At 41.8% G+C, this 25,455-nt stretch overlaps 1 protein-coding gene across 1 annotated transcript in view; it reads left to right on the forward strand.

The window, feature by feature from the left end:
* The window catches only part of LOC140209736 (NT-3 growth factor receptor-like), a 946,852-nt gene that overhangs the window by 508,705 nt on the left and 412,692 nt on the right, over nucleotides 1-25,455 (forward strand). Inside the window, exon 9 of the mRNA XM_072278139.1 lies at nucleotides 23,197-23,220. Coding sequence (XP_072134240.1) covers nucleotides 23,197-23,220 — 24 coding nt within the window. The remainder of the gene's footprint in view (nucleotides 1-23,196; nucleotides 23,221-25,455) is intronic.

Here is a 25,455-nt window from a genome sequence, read left to right on the forward strand (position 1 = left end):
AGGCATGCAAGTCCCCACTCTTGGTGCACCTTTAGGGACCAATCAATCTGTGAGTTGTGTCGAGATAACCAGGCAAGACCAAACACGAATCAACCACTTATGAGAACTCTTCCCTTCTAGCACAAGTTGGAGGGGCTGTGTGGAAAGATGGATCTTGTTGGTGCCTAGAGGCTGACCATCCAGAGCCTTAACTTTGATATTTTCACCAATTGCTGAGTCTAATCTCTCCATTTTTGAACCAGAGAGATATTCATGAGTTTCCTGGCTGCCCCGGAGTCAATAAATGCCTGAAACTCATGGATCTGAGACCCCCCCCCCCCCCCGTGACAAGGAAGCTGGAAGCATACACAATTAGGACAGGATGTTTTAGGGAGAACTAACCCATCAAAACTCCCCTTCCTGCTCTGACAGATATCTTCTTTTACTGGGCGTTTGGGACATGAAGAGTCCTGGATTGCCACAATAGAGGTAGGAACCTGCTTTCCTGCACTAATCTCGTTCCTCCTGAGGTAGGTTAATGCCCCCCACCACCCACACAGGCTCCTCCATGCACTATTAGATGATGCAAGAGAGGGTCCAGGCAAATCGTGATCTTGGGTAGCTCAGGGCATTCTTTCTCTAAGCCACTTAGTTGCCCAGGTGTTGATTTGAATGGCCAAATTAATCAGGTTAAGCAGGCTTGGCTGTCCTGCTCTTCACGCACTGCAATCTCATGCTGAAGCCCTGTGCTCAGTCTCCACTGGAAGGCAGTGATGAGGAAACTCTCATTTCACCCTGTCTCCACTGGAAGTCTGCAGAACTTTACTGCATAGTCCCTCGCAATCTCTCTATCTTGGCCCAGATCCAGGCATCGGTGGGCAGCTTCCTGCTCAGTACTGGAAAATCTAAAACACACTTGAACTCAACAACAAGTAGCAAAAGCGACTGGGCTGCAGGGGAACCTTGTTCCCATTGAGCGTTGAGCAGAATGAGTGCTGGGGGCGGGGGGGGTCTATCCAAAAGATTCATCATCTATGCCAATTTACACACATTATCACTGAACTGACTGGGTTAGGCTTGAAAAGTCAGCTCACACTGAGTAATAAGCTTCCTGCAGCTGTTAGTGTCAGCAGAGTATCTGCCTGATGGAAGACTACTCATTTCTGGTCCAGACGTTGTTACGGGAGTCAGGGTATTAGTGTCCGAGGCTGATGAGGCTGTTGAAGAGGAGGATCTGGGTGATGCTGGGGGTCAGACTGACATGGCTGAAGGCTGCTGAATTGTGGCAGCGAGAGCAGTAGTGGCTGTTACCTGATTCTGGCTAATGATAGTAAGCTGCTGAACCACGGCGTTGAGTGCAAGGACCGAAGAGTGAGGAAAGGAAAATCAGATGGCCACCTGATTTTGGCCATCTTCAGTGAGTTTCTACAAGGACTGACAGTTGTTCTTTCAGCTGGAGCTCAGTTTGCCATTCTGAAAGTAGCTGTCACACTGTATGGGAGACTTTGGTCAATCCAGTTTCTACTGATTTTAGTTTCTCCTCCATGACCTTCATTTTGTACTGGGCTTGATGTACTGAGAGTATCTACCGCATTGCTTGAGTCACTTCTTCCCAAACGGCTTCACTGACTGTAACTTCTCTCCTATCTGGCCAATGAATGTCAGGACCAAGGTCAACTGTTCTCTCTCTTCTGGATCCATTTTCTTTAGTCAAAACTTGCTGACAAGGATGTGCGGTTATGGTCCAAGTACTGAGTGAGAGACGCTGAAATGGATCAACAGTTCACTGACTTTTAATAACAACTGTACAGAAATAAAGGAAAAACAATAAAGACAATGCCAACAGGGCTGTTATTTAGAAACTTCAATCCAAAGCTAATGCCAATACAACAGCTCAGCAGTAATAATTTAACAGTAAATAAATACTGCTCCTTAACAGTGCTACTCTAAATGGTGGTCTATTTCCTGGAGCCAGACAATGGTAAGCAGGGAGCACTGACACTACTCTGCTTTTAATCAGGTCTTGACAAGACTGGAATGAGAGGAAGGGAGTTAAATACCACCACAATGAAACACTAATTGGCTGGAATGTGCATATTTATCAGCACGATTGCTGAACCCATTCTGCAGCCTGTCTGCGAGGGCTCACAGAACCCAAAGACAGAGTTTGCAGTTGTGACAAAAATGAATATCAAGGTCGTATAGTGATATATACGTACTTTGATAATATATTTATTTTGAACTTTGAACTAACTATATTAAAACAGTGAGTACTCCAGAAGATGCTTTGGACACCCTATGGTCATATGTTCACCTGGATCTGAGATGATTGTCCTCCAATAGGCATAACCATCTTCTGCAAGGTTTCCTTCAATTTGATCCCCATTGCCTTTAGCTCTACCAGATCTCCTTGATGCTACCCTTGGTCAAATACTTCCTTAGTGTCAGAAGACCATAAGACATAAGGATAAGATTAGGCCATTCAGCCCATCAAGTCTTCTCCGCCATTCAATCATGGCTGGTTTATTTTTCCTCTCCACCTTATTTGTCTGCCTTCTCTCTGTAATGTTTGTTGCCCTTACTAATCAAGAACCTGTCAAACTCCACTACAATTCTGTCTAATAACCTGGCCTCCGCAGCAAACTGTGGCAATAAATTCTACAGATTCACCACTGTCCGGCTAAAGAACTTCCTCTCATCTCCATTCTAAAGGGACATTCTTGTATTTTGAGGCTGCAACCCCCATTCAAAGACACTCCCACTATCGGAAACATTCTCTGCATCCACCTTATCTAGGCCTTTCAGTATTCAAAGAGTTTCAATAAGTTCCCCGGGCCCTTTTGACTGGAGAGTCATAGAGAGGGAAGGTTACTCTCATACCGCTCTGGAGGTCGACAATTTTAGATCAATTCAGTATAAAGGTATAAATTAGGGAGGAGAAGATGGACACAGCATGCGCGGCCGCTTCGAAATGATATCGTATTTGTTAAGTAGGGGCTGTGCACAATCCTGATTTGATGGAGACAGACGTGAGAAGCATGGAGGAACATCTGGAGCAACTTCTGAAATGCCTGCTTCGCTGCCGCTGCTGCTGTGCGATTGAGAATCTCCAGAGGGGAAGGCCCCAAATCTTCAGCTTTGCCTATTGCCTGTTGCCGGGGCCGGGGTTGAAGCGCTCAGCAGAGATAGTGCTCGGTGCTGGGTGTCGGAGGGCTGGTCGGAGGCTCGAAGTCGGAGCTCGGGTTGAACTCAAGAGTCGGCTGTGGTCGGGTGCTTCCAGGGTGATGCATCGGCAAGTTTGCGGCGCTGGAGGTTCATGGTAGTGAGAGTTTCTCCCTTCTACCATCTGCGTGAGATGATGGGACTTTCGAGAGACTTTGAGACTTTTTTTTACAGTGCCCATGGTCTGTTCTTTATCAAATTACGATATTGCTTTGCACTGTTGTAACTATATGTTATAATTATGTGGTTTTTGTCAGTTTTTTTAAATCTTGGTTTGTCTTGTGTTACTGTGATAAAATTCTGGAGGAACATTGTATCATTTCTTAATGCATGCATTACTAAATGACAATAACAGAGAACTGCGTGTCCTCATAACCTAAAAATATCTAATCTAAAACTGAGTAGATTTGTAAATCCTTAACTAAATAGATGTCACTTGACAGCTCTTAATGCCAACTTCCATCACTTTGCGAATGTTTGAAGCTGACTGACAGGATAACTGAATCAGAGTCATTCTGTTTATTGCACCGAGCATTCCTGGATAACCTTGCATATTTTTGTGTTGGTGCCAGTGTTGTGGCTGTGCTGAAGCATCTTGGCTGGAGGTACAGCTGCTCTTGAAGCCAGGCCTTCAGTAGTATAGCCAGGACAATTGTCTGGACCCTTTACCCTTGATAGATCCAGTGCTCTCTGCCATTTCTAACGTGCAGATTTATTCTGGAATTGGCTAAAGATGGGCTTCTGTGATGATGGGAACTTCAGGTGGAAACTGAGATGGATCATGCAGTTCATCACTTCCTGGCTTCAGCCTTGTATTGGCACTCGTGGGCTGTATCCGGCCATCGGTAGGACGGGAATAATCTTGGAAGTACATTCTCTCGTTAACTGTTTAATTGTCCGTCACCATTCTCAGCTGAACGTGGCAGGATAGCAGAGGATCTCAGGCTATTGTAGCCCATCAGAGGTGCTCTTCTGCATGCTGCTATAAGCTGTGGTTATCTGAGTTACTGTCGCCTTCCTGTCAACTGGACCTATTCTGGCCACTCTCCTCTGACATCTCTCATTAACGAGTTGTTGCTGCTCACTGAATGTTAATTTGTTTCTTGCACCATTCTCTGTAAACTCTAGAGACTGAAAACCCCAGGAGATCAACAGTTTTTGATGTACTCAAAGCACCCTGTTCAAACCACATATATTCCATGGTCAGGGTGGCTTAGGTCACATTACTTCCCTATTCCGATGTTTGGTCTGAACAACTAAACCGCTTGACCATGTCTGCGTGCTTCTATACATTGAGTTCTGCTACATGATTGGATATTTGCATTAACGAGCTGGTGTACCAGTGTACCTAATGAAGAGGCCACTGAGTGTATGATGGCCACTCGATTTATGTTACATGTTTACTCTCCTCTTTTGCGGAGCTAATGAGGGAGTTAAATGTAAATTGTTTCTCCCCTGACCCCGAAGTGCTGATGGGACTGTGGGCCGAAAATAGTGTGCTATTTTCAGTCTCATTCCTCACCCAGAATGTACTCGTCATTTCCAATTCTGGCGCAGAAATGACTCTGCCCAAGGAAGGTAAAAGAAGGTTATCAGATGAAATAATTTAGGGAATTGTGTTCATGGAATTCACTGGATTATTGGAATTAATTTATATTCTGTGACATGACATAATAGCTGATGTTCTTCCGGTTACTGTTGGCAAGGCACCCAAAGTAGAATTAAATTTGCCCAGAAGTGCAGCACTGCAGCTTCTAATTCTGCCTCTAGCCCGTGATGCACTGACTCTAAAGGCTCCATTTCCCGTAGAGGCTGGATGTTAACACCATTGTCAGAGGGGATATTACGCCTGGATAGAATCATACAGGGCCTTCTGAAAAAAAAGTAATAAAGTAATTTTATTTGATGTATGTTTATGTTTTACACTAGAAGTTGCCAGACAACCTGTACCTATAATGTTAAATGAGTTTCCTGTATCCAACACACTAGATTTATTTACCCCTCTTGTCAGATTAAAATTTAAAGATTGCCCACTTCAGATTCATCATCTGGGTGCTTTAAGGTTTATTCCAAATGCTGCATAGATGATTAATTAGCTGGTGCTATTGCTCAGAATCTATAGCAAGTTATAGAAGAGCTGATTTGGGAATATTTGTTAAATGGTCTGGGAGCCGCCAAGTTATTCAGTATCTTTACTCCTCTCATTTCTTGGAGAGTTCTATAAAATGTTTTTAGCTTTAAGCCACTTTAACTTATTGTGGAAAAGACTTGTGCCGGAATTGACCAGTAATGCAGTGCTTCTTGTCATAGAGAGGAAAGAAGAACAGAAAAGGCTGCTGAATGAATTGAGGGGTAGAAGGCATCACATGCCAGAGGAAAGAGAGAAAGGTTCAAATACGAGAAGGAGAAAGCCTAACAATTAGTGGCTTGCTCAGATAAATTTAGAAGGACATACATAGATGTCAAAACGCTCTATGAAAGCCTTTAAGCTAAAGTTGAGTTGAACAGAACGAGAGTCTTTTTGACATAAATAAGAGAAAGTCAGGATGTAGAAAGCAGGAAGATGAAATACAAGAGCATTAATATATTTTGTGCATGTCTCAGGAATCAGTGCTTTCAAATTTACCAATAAGCAATGTAGATGAGAAATAGAGTGGAGTGTATGAAGATTCAAGATTCAAGATTGTTTAATGTTATTCCCAGTATGCAAGTGTAAAGGAGACTGAAGTAATTGTTGCTCCAGATCGAATGCAGCACATAAAAACACACACTGATAATGAACACAATAATAAAAAAACACAATAAATATAAATACATAAGATAGCTTATATACATAGATTGAGTATGTAGGGTGACATAAAGTGATGCTAGGCACTGGAGTGTCTGTAAATAAGGTGTCTGGCAGGAATTTCTTCTTTTTATATTTAAACAGTTTGTTGTCTTCTGCACTCTGGCTAAACACAGATGAGTGGTCCTTTCTTAATTCTGTTATGGTTATTATTCTATAGATTTATTGAGTATGTGCACAAGAAAATAAATCCCCTGGTTGTATATGGTGACATATATGTACTTTGATAATAAATTTACTTTGAACTTTAAAGGTTTTCTGAACAAGGCTGGAGAGGTGCTAGAACAAAAGGGAGTTCTTGTGCTGAGCTCCTGTTCTGTGAGTTAGTTCACGTCCTCACCCAAAAGTAACAGGGAGAAGCCAGGCAATGCATTGGCAATGAGGATGCAAGCCTAGCCCAGAGAACATGACACTGAGAACTACATAGGAACACCATAAAAACACACAATGTCCAAATTGTGAACTTTGATCCAAACAATAAAGGGATTGTAATTGCAAACAGAGCTGCACAACACCAGTCAACTGGACGCAAACCATATACATTGAGCAAGTTGGAAAGAACATGAAGATGGAAAAGCATTTGGTACCTACTTAGAATGCATGGAACTGCTCTTTCATGCCAATAATATTACAGAGGTAATGGGAAACTGTAATAGTGATAATGAAGCCATCTGGGAGGGAAAAAAGGCCATCCTGTTGGTAAAAATGAGCTTGGATACTTAAATCGCATTAGTTGATCTCCTAAACCGCACGGCTCACTATATACTTAGTTCAATGAAGCTGCTGCAATAATGGAGCTATTTCAATCCAAAGCTCTTTAAAACTCTTGCAAGTTTCAAATATTAGCTTTCAATCAAAAACCCAAAGAAGCAATCAGCAATTTAATTGTCATAACTTTGTTATCTTGGCACGTTTCTGGATGATGCACTGCGCCAATAATTCTGTGAGGTATTGCGAAAGGAAGCAGATTCAGGCAAACGTTGAGAACTCTCATTGGAAAAGACTTCACTATGCTGCAGCCAGGGAAGTAGCTCATAAAATGTGAGGAAATTCATTCAGTGCAGCAGGTAAATTGGGGTGTGTATGTTGTGGTCTAAAATAACTGGAGCAGGAGCGGTGGTGTCTTCTTCATCAGACCCATTTGACAAGACCAAAAAAAGATGGTCTTGGTGGAAAACCCATTTTCATTGTCAAGGGAACCATTCAGGTCAATTATCTCCATTTGGAATCGATCATCATTTTAATTGTACCAATATAGGCACATGGCGTGAGTCTTCAAAGACAGAAAATGCACAAGTACAGTACTGTGCAAACACCTTTGGTACGTATGTATAGCTACGGTGCCCAAGACCTTTGCACAGTACTGTAGTATATTATGTATTGTGCTGTACTGCCGCTGCAAAAAAACACAAATTTCATGACATATGATGATAAACCTGATTCTGATATGGGTCTATTGTGGACTGAGAGTGGGAAGGGGACAGGGAGAGGGGAATCATCATTGGGAAGGGAGAAAAGACGGAGCAAGAAATACCAGAGAGACATTCTGTAATGATCCATAAGCCAATTTTTTCAAGAATCAAATGACCTTGCCTGGCATCTCAAGGCTGGGCATGTCTGCACCCATGCCACCCTCTGCCCCTGGCACTCCTTCTCTGCCACTTCCGCAGTGCTCCACCCTCACCATTCCCAACATCCTTAGCTCCTGCCAGATTTACAATCTTGCTCTCTGCTCCATGTTGACAAATACAGTACTGTGCAAAAGTCTTAGGAACCCTAGTATATGTGCCTAAGACTTTTGCACAATACTGTATATATAACGGATAGTCTATAACAATTGACATTTTTGAAGCAAACACAGAGTTGCTATACACACAATTGAGGGGAATGAGGAACACACTTCAATTGACATTTATTTCATGGGCAGTGGCTAAAAGACAAACAAGAGTGACCTGAAGACAACCATGAAGATGAATGTCCAAAACAAGGAGATAAGCAGATATTACTGCAGGCTGTTCTGTCAAGGGAAGAGACACATAGAATGAAAGGTTCATCAAAATGCTGTAAAATGAGCTGCAATGTAGTCAGAATCAGATGTATTGTCAGTGACATTTTTGTGTTCTTGTGACAGTAAAACAGTGGAATATATATAAAATAGACTATAAATTACAATAAGAAATATAAAAAATTAAGTACAGCAAAAAAGAGAGCAAAAATAGTAAGGTAGTGTACATGGGTTCATGACCTGTTCAGAAATCTGATGGCAGAGGGGAAGAAACTGTTCCTGAAATGTTGAGTGTCTTCAGACTCCTGTACCTCCTTCAATGAAAAGAGGGCAAGACCTAGATGGAGGAGGGGGGTGTTTCTTAATGATGGATGCCACCATTTGGAGGCATCAGTTTTTGAAGATGTGCTCAATGCTGGGGAGGCCAGTGGAGCTGGCTGAGTTTACACTCTCTGCAGTTTTTTTCTGATCCTGTTCATTGGCCCCTCCTTACCAGATGGCAATGCAATCAGTTAGAATGCTGTCTGCAGTACATCTAGAGTTTTTGGTAACATACCAGATCTCCTCAACCTCCTAATAAAATATAGCCACAGGCATGCCTTCTTTGTCATTGCATCTATATGTTGAGCCCAGGATAAATATTCAGAGATGTTGACAACCAGGAACTTGAAGCTGCTCACCCATTCCACTGCTAATCCCTTGGTGAACACTGATGTGTTTTCCCTAGATGTTGGGTGAGATGATGTATATTGTTTATTATAAGTTACAGGAAGTTGAGTTGCCTACTGTACCCCAGTACCACTGGACAGAGATTAAATGGCTAGTACTGAAGCCTTAGTGGAATCAAATACTCAGTCTTCATATAGTGCACCCAAATTGGACTCTCCCATGATAACACTCAGGAGCTCCAGCATCATTCCCATACTCAGCCTAATGCTTTGCTCGTTTGGGTTTAAGCCAAACGAGCAAAGAAATTCGGCCTGTCCCCTAAAAGCCTGACTAGATGCACCGTAGAAAGCATTCTTCTAGGGTGCATCACAACCTGGTATGGAAGTTGTCCTGTCCAAGACCGAAAGTAGCTGCAGAAGATCGTGAACATGGCGCAGCACATCACACAAACCGATCTTCCATCCTTGGACTCACTTTACACCGCACGCTGTCGGAGCAGTGCTGCCAGGATAATCAAGGACACGACCCACCCAGCCAACACACATTTCGTCCCTCTTCCCTCCGGGAGAAGGCTCAGGAGCTTGAAGACTCGTACAGCCAGATTTAGGAACAGCTTCTTTCCATCTGTGATAAGACTGCTGAACGGATCCTGACCCGGATCTGGGCCATACCCTCCAAATATCTGGACCTGCCTCTCGGTTTTCTTGCACTACCTTACTTTCCATCTTTCTATTTTCTATTTATGATTTATAACTTAAATTTTTAATATTTATTATCGATTTGTACTCCAGGGAGTGGGAAGCGCAGAATCAAATACTGCTGTGATGATTGTACACTCTAGTATCAATTGTTTGGCGACAATAAAGTATAAAGTATAAAGCCTTTGCAATATGAGATGCGAGAGTGGCAATTTCTACTGCAACGGCACCAGGGAAAACAACAACAGGCATGACAGAGGAACCTTGCTTGCTGTACTGCTCTTACATTGTTTGTTGGAAACCTGAATTCCAGGAAAATATTTTGAGGCAGTGGAGGCTTTGATTAACAACTTGACCGAATAGGATCTATAAGTTGTTCACTTTCAGGGCATTTGATTGCATAGAATTTGAAACTGAGAAACAACTGAAAGGGGCTTTGGAGCTCAACTAAGACTAATTGTCAGGCATGAATTGGAATGTGACAAGATTGCAATGAGGGAAGCAATCCAGATAATGCAAGAAATTGGAATTACAGAAGAAATTGTCAAAAACTTTCCATGAAAGAAAATACAGTAAAAGGAATTTTTGATTTCTAGTACCTCTCAACTATTAGGCTGCTGACCTAGAGTGGATAACTTCACTCACCCCAACACTGAGCTGACTACAATCTATGGACTCACTCTGAAGGGCTTTACACTTCAGTTCTCAATACTATTTATTCATTCATTATTATTATTATTTTGTTTTTTCTTTTTGTATTTGCTCAAGTTGCACATTATTTTTGTTTGTGTTTGTGTGTAGTTTTTCATTGATTCTATTGTGTTTCTTTGTATTCACTGTGAATGCCTGCAAGAAAATGAATCTTGGGGTAGTATTAGTGCCATGTGTGTATATTGATAATAAATTTACTTCGAATTTGCATTGTACGTTGAATCTTGTTTGTTGCTCCAGATTCCAGCATCTCTTGTGTCTCCATGTGAACATCATAGTTGGGTATTTGGTTTGTTGTGGTGTAGAGATTAGTTACCCCATCCCTGAACACTGAGGGAAAATTTGCAAGGTATACTTTAACCACAGCATCTCTCATCCTGAACAAAGAAAAATTAACAAGAAACGGAACAAATACCCATCTGAAAGAAAATCGCAGAACTGTCACCAGGAAACACTGGTATGTCTCGAGGCTGAGCAGAATGCCATGACATGGAAGGTTATGAATCACAACGAACTACATAAAAATGAGGGGGAAGACAGATTTGTAAGTAGGCAGAGTGATTAAACTGGGTGAGGAAAAAAAAACAGCTTATAGTCTTTTATTCCTGCTGTCTGATTCAAGGTCAGTACTGCAATGCATACAGATCACAGAAAGGGTTCCATCATTTCTCTACAGCCATGGGCTGTACTACACTTCTGCCTGGTTGTATCAGTGCTCAGTGATGCTCCCTTTCTTATTATATGGAAAGTAAAACATTATAACTCAGTACGGCCCTTCAGGCCACAGTGTTGTGCCTTCTATTTTTTAGCATCCATTTGCCTGTGTAAGAGTTTCTTAAATGCCCCTAGTGTATCAACCTCTACCGCCACCCTTAGCAGGGTGTTCCACAGACCCACCACTCTGTGTGAAAAAAAACATACCTCTGACATCTTTCTCCCTATTGCCATAAAATTATCCCCACTCAATTTAGCCATCGCGACCCTGGGAAAATATTCCAAGTGTAACCTCACTAGGGTTTTATACAGCTGCAACATTAGCTTGTAGCTCTTGAACTCAATTCCCCCCCCTCCCCGACTAATGAATGACAACACATTCATTAAGAAGTCATATAAGACTTTGAGACATAGGAGCAGAGATAGGCCATTCAGCATTTCAAGTCTGCTCTACCATTCAATCATGGCTGATTTATTATGCCTCTTCACCTCTAACTCTTAACAACCCTATCAACTTGCACAGCAACTTTGAAAGGATGTACGGTCACGGACCCAAAATGCCTCTATTCCTCCACACTGCTTAGAATTGTGTCATTAGCCCTGTATTCTGCGTTCAAATCCAACCTTTTCTGGGTTTGAGCTCCATCTGCCACTTCTCAACCCAGCTCTGCATTATTGCTGGAGCCCAGTCTCCTGCAGCTTTATTTAAAGAATCAGGATAAAGACACGGGTTTCACAGGATCGGGGCCTGTCATCTTTGCAGCTGATTCTAATCAGCAGAACTACTGTTCGGCAATTCAAGTGACAGAAAGCCTAAAGCTTATTTAACTCTACTGCTGAACTCTAAATGGCACTGGAATTCCTCAGCTTGATATCAAGGATCCACGTCAGAGACTTTTGTGCCAGGGCAGACCTGACAGAGGAACTGACACTCCTTTGATTTCAATTGGGTTATTTTAGGCAAATATTCAAAGAAACAGAGGGAAAGCTGGTTACTTAAAAGAAAGCTATTTTTGTTTTAATTATTGATGCATTTTACCTTACTTTTTATTATTCCATTCAATGTTCTGGCAGTTTTCAGATATAATTGATAGCCATTGGTATTAGTAGCAACGCTTGCAGATGGTAAATCTCTGTCTCCCTTGACTCCCCAGTCTTTTTACTTCAACTAATATTAGTAGTAGAGTGAAGGCCTTTCAATGCAACACTTGAAACTCAGCCCACACTGTGCCACCTAATTTCAGGGTGCACAGATATGCCCTTCACACCTGGCCCAGGTAAGTGTGAGCATGGGCAGCAGCTGGTTTGGATAACTGCAGGGGTGATTCTGGATAGGGGACCATTTCTACTGGATCAATGTCAGAATCTTGATATCACCGGCATAAGTCATGAAATTTGTTATCTTTATGGCAGCAGTACAGTGATATACATGATAAATAAATACAGAGGAAAAAAACTGAGTTACATTAAGTATACCTATGTCTATTAAATGGTTAAGTTAAAATAAGTCATGCAAAAAAAAACAGAAATAAAAAAGTAGTGAGGTGGCGTTCATGGGTTCAGTGTGCATTGAGAAACTGGATGGCAGAAGGAAGGAAGCTGTTTCCGAGTCACTGAGTGTGTGCCTTCAGTCTTCTGTACCTCATTCCTGATGGTAACAGTGTGCAGAGGGCATTTCCTGGGTGATGGGATCCTTAATGATGGGCACCGCTTCTTGAAGATGTCTTGGATATTGCAGAGGTTAGTATCCATGAACGAGCTGACTAATTTTACAAGTTTCTGCAACTTATTTCAGTCTTGCGTAGAAGCCTCCCCATGCCAGACAGTGATGCAGCCAGTCAAAATGCTCTCTGCAGTACATTTGTAGAAGTTTCTGAGTGTTTTAGCTGACAAACCAAATCTCCTCAAACGCCTAATGAAATATAGCCGCTGTCTTGCCTTCTTTATAGCTGCATCAATATGCTGTGTCCAGGTTAGGTCCTCAGAGATATTGACACCCAGGAACTTGAAATTGCTTATTCTCTCCACTTCTGATCCTTCCATGAGGATTGGTTTGTGTTCCCTTGTCTTTCCCTTCCTGAAGTCCACAATCAGCTATTTGGTCTTGCTGACATTGAGTGCAAGGTTATTGCTGCGACACCACTCTGCTAACTGTACGCCCTTTCATCACCATCTGAGATTCTGCCAACAATGGTTGTGTCATTAGCAAATTTATAGATGACATTCGACCTATGCCTAGGCACACGGTCATGGAAGCAGAGAGAGTAGAGCAGTGGGTTAAGCACAGGTCCCTGTGGTGCATCAGTGTTGATAGTCAGTGAGGTGGAGATGTTATTTCCAATCCACACAGATTGTGGTCTTCCAGTCAGGAAGTCGGGGATCCATTTGCAGAGGGAGGTACAGAGGCCCAGGTTCTTAGAACTTTACAATCAGGACTGTAGGAATGTTGGTGCTAAATGCTGAGTTAGTCAGTAAACAGCATCCCGACATAGGTGTTTGTATTGTCCAGGTGATCCAAGGCTTCATGGAGAGCCATTGAGATTACATCTACTGTAGCCCTGTTGTGGGAATAAGCAAAATGCAGTGTATCCAGGTCCTTTCTGAGGCAGGAGCTGATGCTAGCCATGACCAGCCTCTCAAAGCATTTCATCACCGTAGATGTGAGTGCTACAGGACGATAGTCATAAAGGAAGCTCACCCTCCTACTCTTGGGCACTGAAGTAGTTGTTGCCCTTTTGTAGCAGGTGGGATCTTCCAACTGTAGCAGTGAGAGATGCAAAATATCTTTGAATACCCCTGCCAGTTGGTTGGCACAGGTTTTCAGAGCCTCACCAGGTGTTCCATCGGGCCCTACCACCTTGCGAGGGTTCACCCTCTTGAAAGACAGCCTGACATTAGCCTCTGAGACAGAGATCAGGGGTCATCATATCTGTGGTTTTATTCTCTCTTTCAAAGCCAGCATGAAAGGTGTTGAGCTTGTCTGGTAGTGAAACATCGCTGCCGTTCATGATGTTGGGTTTTACTTAGTAAGAATATGTTTATTGACCTCATGTGTAAAATAATTGCTGACTAGCCGCTGCTATGATCTAATGCTTTTCTAATATAAAAACCTGATTCATACCTTTGCTAAGAATGTCAATTCTAATTGATTGCAATCTAGGAACAAAATATCTCCTTAATTCCAACTGCCCCAGAGGGTTCCTACATATAACTCTTTACAGGACACGGGACCACACACAAATCGGAGACCAAGCAGGTTCTTTGTAATGCAATTAGATGATTCTTCTCTGTCTGTCTTCTTCCCCGTGTTCACGGCAGCATAGTGGTTAGCATAACATTTTTCAGCAACAATTGGTATTCTATTCCCGCTATTGTCTACAAGCAGGTTGCCTGTTCTCCCCATGACCGCGAGGGTTTGCTCCTGGTGTTCTGGTTTCCTCTCACATTCCAAAGACGTACAAGTTAGGGTTAGCGCTATGTTGGCACAAAAAAAATGGCAAAACTTACGGGCTGCCCTCAGCACGTATCTGGACTGTGTTGGTCATTCCCACAAGCAATACATTTCACTGTGTGTTTCGAAATAAATGTGACAAATAATGCTTATCTTTAAATCTTTAATAATTTCTGTTGCATTTGTACTAATAAATTAAAAATATCCACTGAGTAGAGATGGTAGGAAGGGAATCCCAATAGTTTCAGTCCAAAATATTGACAATTCCGTTCTCCCCACAGATGTTGCTCAATTTATTGAGTTTCTCCAGCCAATAGTTTGTTACTGCACAGGGTTTGTCCTCTGTTGTATGCATTAAGTCATGTACTGTACAAACCTGAGTGTTAAAGACAACATCAGAAGTTCGGTCGATTGATTTCTAAGGAAGTAAAGTCTCATAGCAGATGTTGTATCTACTGTACAGCACATTTGTGCATAAGATGGAGCATGATTTTGCATCCCACTTCTTTTTACTGCTCTGCTGCCCTTCCTTGGTTACTTGCATCTGTGCAGCAGAAATATTTTATTCTTTGAAAATCCAGGAGTCAGGGTTATTATCTCCTGTCCTGACTGTTGGGACTCTTTGACCTCTGGAGGAAGGTGTCTTATATTACAGAGGAATAGGAAAAGAAACAAGCAACTCTCACAACACGCTGGAGGAACTCGGCAGGTCGGGCAGCATCCATGGAAACGATCAGTCGACGTTTCGGGCCAGAACCCTTCGTCAGGACTGTTGGGGGAAGGGGCAGAGGCCCTATAAAGAAGGTGCGGAGAGGGTGGGAAGGAGAAGGCTGGTAGGTTCCAGGTGAAAAACCAGTAAGGGGAAAGATAATGGGATGGGGGAGGGGAAGCAGACAGGGGATAGGCAGGAAAGGTGAAGAAGGAATAGGGGAAAGCACAATGGGTAGTAGAAGGAGGGAGAACCATGAGGGAGGTAGTAGACAGCTGGGGGAGGGGGCTGAGTGAAACCCCTCTCCCTCCCTTCCCCTATCCCAGTTTCACTCTGCCACCTCCCCCAGCTACCTACTACCTCCCTCATGGTTCTGCCTCCTTCTACTACCCATTGTGCTTTCCCCTATTCCTTCTTCACCTTTCCTGCCTATCCCCTCCCTGCTTCCCCTCCCCCACCCCTTTATCTTTCCCCTTACCGGCTTTTCACCTGGAACCTACCAGCCTTCTCCTTCCCGCCCTCCCTCCACCTCCTTTATAGGGCCTCTGCCTCCTCCCTCTTCAGTCCTGACGAAGGGTTCCAGCCTGAAAAGTTGACTGATCATTTCCACGGATGCTGCCCGACCTGCTGAGTTCCTCCAGCATGTTGTGAGTGTTGCTTTGACCCCAGCATCTGCAGAGTATTTTGTGTTTAGGAAAGGAAACAATATTGAGCTAAAGAAAAGGGAATAGGCATGGAAATTGAAGTGTGGGCTAAGGCAGCAGAAATCAAAGAGAAGTGAAGGGTTTTACTGGTGGAAACTTACTCTAGGGTCCAAGGCAGCTGAATACTCTGGTTGAAATGGTGTCAGGAGTGACTCTTGCGATTGGTAAGCTTCGCTCTCCCTGAACTTACTAGTCTTTCCACTTCAAGCAATGTTAGTAGAGTTCTTGGGGGAAGGCCCTTCAATTTACCATATGAGACCCCCTCCATACCTTGCAACGTCATTTCAGAAGATGTATAAGTCAAAGTTCAAGGTGCATTTATTATCAAAGTACATATACAGTATACAACTCTGAGATTCGTCTTCATTGAAGGCATTGGGGTGAGGACTGTTTAGACAATAATTTGTAATCAGTTTGACTGCAATTTCCTGCTCCTAACTTGTATGCTTTTATGTGTTACTAAATAGACAACACCATACCAAGATCAAAGTAGTTGCAGAGGCAGAGGGTTACAGAGAGGATAGTCCAAGGCTTTGGAATTTCAAGTGTGGATGTACACCAACTGTTAATGAGGAAGGACAAGGAAGATGAATTAGAAGGATAAGGAACATTATAGGACCAGCAGAACCTGGGACTAGTAGCCAATCTGCAGGATGAGAGAGAGCCATTTGGCTGAGTGGCGACTTCTGGATGTGACAAGAACAAGAATGAGGGAAATCTAGTCAAGTGCTCACAGCACTAAGCATAACGTTCTGTCTGAAGTCCAAAGCTCCTGTCTTGATGAGATGAAGTTCAATCTATTAGCTAATAAAAATGCTTCCATCCTAATTCATTTGATCTGAATTTTGTTAATCGTCACAGCTGTGCTGTTCACTCTATGATAGAATCGGACTCATTGTAATTCAGAATCTTGATGTTTGGTTTTCATTCTCTGAAAGATTTAATTCACCTTTCCACCCCTGAGAGCTGTGCTACAGGTGCTGATTTTGTATAGGATTTGTATCTTTTTTGGTAAAGCAGCCCAAGCTAGCTAGAAAGATAAAACACAAGGGCAGTCGAAAAGTAAATAGAAGTTATAAAATATTGCAACTATCATCCGGGTCAGTTGGAATCGAGGAAGGCAGCTGTATCATTGGCTCAAAAGGCTGCTGAAAGGTCCAACCAATGCCATCTATATGTTCCTGAGAATTAGAATACTTGAAAAGATTTCCATTACCTTTTAAACACTGCTTTGGAGTCTTATTCTTCTGCACTTTCGGGCAATATGAAGCATTGCAGAATGTCCTCATGCTGTGATTACCTGCAAGAAGGCTTGTTCTGCACAAATCACAGGCTTTCATTGTAGGGTCAAGGTGGCATTAGGCCAACTATAGGACAGGGAGTTCAGTGGAAGAAGGTCGTAGACAATCTCTGTGGCTAGCTCGGCTGGTTAAAAGCTAATATGGTGAAAGGAAGCAATGCATCAATGCCTGATGCCTGTTCACCCTGTCAACATTGCTGACACATCTGCCTTCATTAATACACTTACGAATGCACCAATCCACACAAACATATCCACTCTCATCAACAAACATCACTCACCCTCTTCAACACACCCACCCTTCCCAATGCTTCCATCCCTACTAATGGGCCCACTCTCTAACGCACTCACCTCACCAATGCTATTCTTATCATTGCACCTGTAGTCACAAACACCCAGCCAATTCATTAGTTCTCATGACCTTTCTGTGAAAAGGACAGACACAATTCTTGAAAGGTAGTAATTTTTAGAAATGTGCTCATTATGATAGAAACACAGATAGATCATGGACCAGATCTCTGGTTAAGACCATAGGATATAGGAGCAGAGTTAGGCCATTTTACCCATTAAGTCTGCTCCACCACTTCCTCATAGCTGATCCTCTTTTCACTCTCAGTCCCAATCTCCTTCTCCCTCTTTCCCTTCATGCCCTGACAAATCAAGAATCTATCAACTTCTTCCTTAAGCATACCCAACAAATTGGCCTACACAACTGCCTGTGGCAACAAGTTCCACAGATTCATCACTCTCTGGAAATTCATTCTAATAGGATGCCCCTCTATTCTGAGGCTCTGTCCTCTGGTCTTAGACTTCCTCCATCAAAGGAAACATCCTCTCCACATCCACTCTATCAAGGCCCTTCAACATTTGATCGGTTTCAAACTTCAGGTTCTTCTTCAGTGTCTTTGGGACATGATAATGGCAATGCCTATCAAAGCTAAAAGAGAAGTAAAAATTCTCTTACAATCAATTACTTGCACAATATTTAAATGCTGACGAATAAGATTATATAAAATTAGAAGAAGAGGTTAATGACAAAACTAAAATCTAAGAGAGGTTTTGAAGGACGCTGTCTCCCCCTGTCACAAGTGCTGCATTAACATTTGGCTTAGCAGGGCAGTTTTCTTGGCTCTGAAGATAGGAATAATGTAAACAACAGGAGTTATTGTTGAACAATAGTTGTAGGAACAATAGGATAGCAACAGTAGGAATGGCTTTAATGCACATTTTATTAACCTGATTTTATTAACATGGTTTAATATTCCTGCATTAATTCCTAGTAAAGAGATGCTTATTCTGTATAAAATCCTGCAAATATGCCTGATAATGGAGCTGAACTCATCAATGAGTTCAGAAACATAATTGAGGCTGTCAATATAATTCTCACAAATAAAGTGGTTGAAAATCACATCGGCAATGATTATTGTGAAAGGAATTATACTGGGATTAATGGCGTAGTACATAAAGTTTTGGTTGTTGAACAAGAATGTAAATTGACAAGTGTTCTAGCATGTGCAACCTTCCTGTGGAAGGTTGTAAGGAAGCTCTTTTAGGCAAGTCCTGGACAAAATTCCGATTACTTTTTCTTTGTGATTGTGCTCCTGTTCCAGAAGAGCCGACAATTAATGTCATTTTTTAACTCTTCTGAAATGCCTTTTGTGCAATAAGACAGGCTGGCGTATCAACAAAATCCATAGAGCCTGAGGCATTACTTTGGACCAAGTGAAAAAGACTTCATTTCAGGAGATTGAGTCTTTCTGGTGAAATAGGTCTAGGTCACTGTGGTAAAAAAAAGACTTGTCAAATATGGCAATTAAACTGAAACTATAGCAGTAAATGCTGGAAATAGTATACATGCCAGGGATCACCAGTGTAAAGAGAAACAGTTGAAGACCTTTCATCAGAACTTGGAAGAGTTTGAAAAATGATGCATGAAAAGGGAGAAAAGGCAGAGAAGAGGAGAGACTTAAAATATAAATGGTTGGTGAGAAAGGTAGAGGCAAGGGAGAACGACAAAATCTCTATCTGGGAGAAGTATCCCAGTTCTGAAGAAAATCTCTGAACTTGAAAGCTTAAATTTGTTTTCCCTTCCATAAAGGCTGCCTGACATGTTTTGACATTACTTCGGATTTTCAGCATAACTTGCTCTTAAAATAAAGCAGGTTAGCTTTCAGGTTAAGCTGTGGTTCGATTTAGAGATAGGTGCTCCCAATTCCCCAGTTAAATTTCACTCAGTCACCACCAAAGGTGGAAGAGACTGAGCTTTGAGGAAGTGCAGTTAGTCAGTTGAATCAGACACGTACTCAGACTAGTCCAGTTGTCAGGTGTGAAATGCTGGGCTGTGAGGTACTTCAGTGGAAACCCCTCCCAAGCAGGGAATATTTTCAGGCTAAACAAAATATTAAGAAACTAAAATATGGTTACTAACATTCCAGTCCTTGGGCAATGAAAGGAAATTGAAGCTGGTTAAAGGATGCAATGCTTCATCTGCTAACCTTGCTGCTGGGTATTCTGCTGCCTTTGCTTTCATGTTGTTTCCTATGGCTGGTGATGGGAAGCGTTGTCCATCAACACAGAAAGGGTTGTCAAAAATATCCAGGTTGCTTCACTGGATAAAGGTTTACATTTGGGAAATAACTTCAATGCAATCACATGTAGCCCCCTGGTAAGCCTCTGGCTCGCCCAACTCACTTTTGTCTAGGGAGAGCAGCCTTCGGCCCCGCCAAACTGGGTAATCAAGTTTGTGTGGATGCTGTGTGATGTACCCCACACCGCCAAATAACAGACAATACACCATATGCGATTAAGTGATTACACTTTATAAGTATTTCCTGGTGATGGGTTAATAAAAACAAATACAATAAAGGCGCCAAGCCAGTAACTCTATCAGTTCTGCGCACAAATAATTCGTTGAAGCTCACGAATCAGGTATCCTTTCCTCCTTTCGATGTTCTCCAGACTCTGCCGGGTCCTGAGCACCCCCGCTCGGGGTCCGCTCCACCAACCAGCTCACTGCATCTCTCCGCATGCGTCTCCTCTCTTCATCCCCATGGTGCGATCTGCCCAAAGCCCGCGAAAAACAATAGCTTTCACACACAAGAAAGAATAACATCTATTCTGTTGCTTAGCAATGATGGTATTTCAAGGTCAACTTATCTATGATTATAACCCAAATATGCTGCTATAGAGAACCCCTTACATTAGCAGTTAATATTACAAAGAAGCTATTTTATTACCTTTAGCAGTTAACATGAAAGAGAAACACACATAAGGAAGATCACCAAACAGAATTATTGTCATTGGCATATTTTTTATACCTGAGCAGCCCTGGCATGCCAGCATTTATTCTTTGTCACTTGAGAAGTTGGCAGTAATCTGTCTCCTTGAACTGCTGCAATCTTTCAGGTGAAGTGACTCTCTCAATGATGTTGGGTGGGGAGTTCCAGATTCTCGTCCCAGAGACAATGATATATTTGCCAGTCAAGATGGTATAAGACTTGGAAGGGAGCTTGAAGTTGTAGGTGTTCCTGTGACTGTTGATCTTGTCTTTCTAAGTGGAGGTCACAGGTTGTGAAGGTGATATTAGTGTAGCCTGGGGTAGGTAAATGTTTTTCTTTTTTTAATTTTGTGTAAATTATTTCAATCCATTTTGAACAGAATTAAATATCTCTGATCATCACTGACATTTCAAATTTGGTCAAAGACATTGGACAGTGGTAAGCTGTCAATGGCCATCTATAGGACCTTTGCTGTCTATAAGGAGTTAGTATGTTCTCCCAGTGACCGTGTGGGTTTCCTTCTGGGTTTTCCAGTTTCCTCCCTCAGTCCAGAGATGTACTGGTTGATAGGTTCATTGGTCATTATAAATTGTTCCATGATTTGGCTCGGGTTAAATCAGGGGTTGCTGGGTGGCACGGCTTGAAGAGTCGAAAGGGCCTATTCCACGCTGTATAAGTGAACAAATAAATATAGTCCATGGGCAAGGCCTCAGGATCTGTCACTGTGGCCTAGTTGCCACTTGTGGCCATTCTGTCCTCTGTAGCAGCCAAATCTAGAGGAACCAGAGGGCTGGACACAGTCCAAAGTATATATTACAGCCTCCACGGCACCAGTAGAGGAGGGAATGAATACTTAAGGTGGTCAGTGAGGTGTCAATCAAAGATTACGTAGATGTTCATTTGTGGACACTGGACAAGATGTATGACTGAAAATTGATGACTGATTAACTTTGCTGATGAGAGAGCAATGTTGAAATGAAAGGGGATGTTGAAAATTAGAAAGGTGGGTTCAAACAATCAAATGTCAGACTGGCATAGTAAAGGGAAAATGAGATTAAAGAATCCGTGAGACCTTGGAAAAGAATTATGTCGCATGGCTGTGCTTTAAATGATGTAAGGAATAGAATCCTTCAATATTTTGAAATTAATTTGTGTTGTGTATGATTGTTCTAAAATTTAAAATAATGAAAATCTTCTGAAGTATGGATACAGTCAAAGATTTCCAATTTTTTTCAAATATAATACAAAAACACAATACAAATTAATTTAAAAATATTGAAGAATTCCATTTCTTATACTGTTTAAAGTGCTGCAGTGAGACACATTTCCTTTCCAGAAACTCATTATTTATTTAGTATTAATTAAGCGGTGGAGATGTATTTCAATTGAGGCTTTGATATGTTCTTATATGGGAGCACATTCAGGGGTTAGTTTATCTAAGATTCTCAGAGGAACTGCCAGATTCAGGAACAGTTAATAGCCTAAAACAATCGTGCTCCTGAACCAGTGTGAACAACTTCACTCAGCACAAGTTTGAACTGATTCTACGAACTTCAGATTCACTTTCAAGTACTCTACAGCTCATGTTCCTAATATTGTTAGCATTTTTATTTGCAAAATATGTCTGCTTTTGCACATTGGTTATTAGTCAGTTTTTTCTTTATAAATGGTTTTTTTTGTCATTAAGTCTATCGTATTTATTTTGCTATAAATTCCTGCAAGAAAATTAATCTCGAGGTAATACGTGGTAACTTTGATAATAAATTTACTTTGAGTTATGGTGTTCTTTTTTGCAACATTATGTTAGGTTGTGCCAGGTCCAGTCCACTGCTTTGCTCAACCCAACACGTTTGCCACAGATATATTTTCAATTTGCAGCTCCGTGTCCAATTTTCCTTGAAATTTGTCTCTTCGGTGAGAACTGGCTCTGCCTTAGGTTCCACATCATAGCCCTGGGTGCTCCTGTGGCTTTTTGACCATTGTTGATGATTGGATTCATTCAAGTAAAATCTTAAACAATAATGAAGTTTTGTAAAACACATAAATTAATACAACAAAGGTTAAAATGAAAATTTTAAAAAGAAGCAAAGCAAGTACTTTCTTTCACATTTTGATCAAGTTCAAAGTTAAAAGTAAACTTACCAGCGAAGTACTTAATTGTCACCATATGTCACCACGGAGGTTCATTGTCTTGTAGGCATTCACAATAGAACTGAAGAATCAAATAGAATCAATGAAAAACGAGACACAGAGAACGGCTGGCAATCAATCAGAATCAGGTTTAATATCACCAGCATATGTCATGATTTTTTTAAATTTAGCAGCAGCAATACAATGCAATATATGATCATATAGAAAAAAAGTAAGGAAATCAATTACAAGAAGTATGTATATATGAATTTTAAAGAGTTAAATTAAAAATTGTGCAAAAATAGAAATAATAGAAAATCAACATGACAAATTGAGCAAATAAAAAATAAATAAGTAAATAAATCACACTGAGAACGTGAGTTGTAGAGTCTTCAATGATTTAATTCAAATGAATGAGGCTGTGCAACATAGCTGGGGTAAATTGAGTGGCAGATGCTAAGTGCTGTTTTCAGTGAAGTGTGAGGTCAGGTGAGCTAGTATCTCCTCTCCAGCCTGTGCCTGCCTTCTCTGAGCCTAAATATCAATCTGTTCCAGCCCACTGCCATGGAGGCAATCTATCATCATGGTCCAAATGGCAGAATCTCCAGCAGTGCAGCATTCACTCTGTCCTGCATGTGACATCATCTGTGCTCTTGAACACATTTACAAATTGAGCCCTTAATCAGTTGCAGCTTCCATTGTGTCAGTCCAAGAACTGAATTCCTCAGTTTGTTAGTGAAAACTAATGGTTTTCCTTTTTTCTTTGTTTCCTCTACAGAAATTCTGGAGAATCCCTTTTATAGTGAGTACCATTTTGTCACTCAGCATGTTTGTACTTGGTGTTTGCTAAGAAGGGGATTGATGTTAATAAGGGCATGCTCCAGTGAGGTGACTTTCTGCATTGCCCTGTGTTCCAAGGCACAAGGTCATAGTATAAAAGCATGACACGGAGAGACCAATTATTATCAAATGCAATTGTGCTCTAGGGTCACAGAAGCTTGCAACTGCATTCTGCTTTATACTGAACAATACTGCAAAGTCTGTTCTTGAAAGCATATTCTTTTAATAAATTAACTCTGGTATTAATTGATCATGAAAATGAAGGATGGGTATAGTGAAGGACAAAATGATGCTTTTGACCATATTGGCTTATGGATTTGCCAACTTTATTTCTTCCTCAGGCTCACACGATAGCAAGGATTTAGACAGGAACACTACCAGACAGGGAATGAAGGGACATAGACCCATTAGATAAAGGAACAGAATTAGGCCATTGGACCCCATAAAATCTGCTCTATCATTCTATCATTACTAATTTATTATCCCTCTTAACCCCATTCTCCTGCCTTCTCCCTGTAACCTTTGACATCTTTACTAATCAAGAAGCTATCAACCTCTGCAATATATGGACTCAATGACTTGGACTCCACGGCCATTTGTGGCAATGAACTCCACAGGCTTATCACCCACTGGCTCAAGAAATTTCTTGTCATCTCTGTTCTAAAGGGATGTTCTTCTATTCGGAGGCTGTGCCACGCTGGTCCAAAACTCCCCCCTATAGGAAGGATCCTCACCATGTCAACGCTACCTATCAGTATTCAATAGGTCTCAAAGAGATCCCCCATCATCCTTCTAAACTCCAGCATGTAAAGCCCTGAGCCATCAAATGCGTCTCGTATGTTAACCCTTTCATTCCTGAGATAATTCTCATGAACCTCCTCTGGGGCCCTCTTCAATGCCAGCACATCCTTTTTTAGATAAGCGGCTCAAAATTGTTCACAGTACTCCAAGTGTGGACTGACCAATGCCTTATAAAGCCTCAACATTACATCCTTGATTTTATATGTTAGTCTTCTGGGCATTGACTGTGTTCCAGCAAATTGGCGTCATAGTCAGCATAAACACGATGCAACAAAGGGCCCATTCCTGTGCTTCCCTGTTGACTGTAGTGAGCTACAGCACTATACCAAAGTCTTAGGCACACGTATATAGCTGGGAGCCTGGACTTCCGCACAGTATATGTATTGCATGCCGCAAAAAGAACCATTTTCACGATTCTGATATGGGTCTCTGTTGTGGACTAGGAGTGGGAAGGGGGCGACCGTGGTTGGGAAAAGGGAAGGGAGATGGGAGAGAGTGGGAAGCACCAGAGAGACATTGTGGAATGATTAATAAACCTATTGTTTGGAATCAAATGACCTTGCTGAGTGTGTCTGCACCCACAACACCAACATCCCCCCCCCGGCACACCTTCTCTGCCACCTGTCCCACCCCCTCACTAACCTCACCATTCACAGCATCCTTTGCTCCCGCCAGACTCACTCTCTGGTCCACATTGACAAATACAGTACTGTGCAGAAGTCTAAGGCACCCTAGCTATATACATGTGCCTAAGAATTTTGCAGAGTACAGTATATTTACATGACCTTTTACTCAAGGGAACTACTTTCTTGCCACATCATGTTACTCCCTCCATTAACAAGCAAGTTCGTCTTTGGGGAATGAGGAAGAATAGGCCACAAGCATAATGTGAGGTATACAGTATAGTCGAATTGACTTACTACAGGTTGGCACAAAATCACTGGCGGTGTGTTTTAAAATGTCTTTGAGCTAGCTATCAATTTGTGGACAGTGACAAGGAAGAAACAGGTCAGCAAAATGCAGATTATGAGATGGTGTAATATGTTCTGTTCAACAGTACTCATGAGGGCATTTGCACTGGTGAACTCAAAGTGCACTGGCAATTCAGGTGTAACACCATGTTTAACCGAGTGTTCCAACTAACATGGGAGTATATAAGTAAGCAATGAAGAGAGATTTTTCATTCACATAAACCATTGGAGTATCTGAGATGGAGATGCCCGATGGGACCCTAACTTAGTCGATAATCCTTCCTGGAAGAGACCTGCACATGCCAAGTGTAGCAGCAATTTCTTGATAAATGGATGATAAGTCAAGTTGGATCACTTTGGCAATATCTAGCTACATGCCTGATTAGTTATCAAGAATTGCTTAATTACATTGAAGAGCTTCATCT

The sequence above is a fragment of the Mobula birostris genome, chromosome 14 (genome assembly GCF_030028105.1).
Source record: "Mobula birostris isolate sMobBir1 chromosome 14, sMobBir1.hap1, whole genome shotgun sequence".
NCBI classification, from domain to species: domain Eukaryota; kingdom Metazoa; phylum Chordata; class Chondrichthyes; order Myliobatiformes; family Myliobatidae; genus Mobula; species Mobula birostris.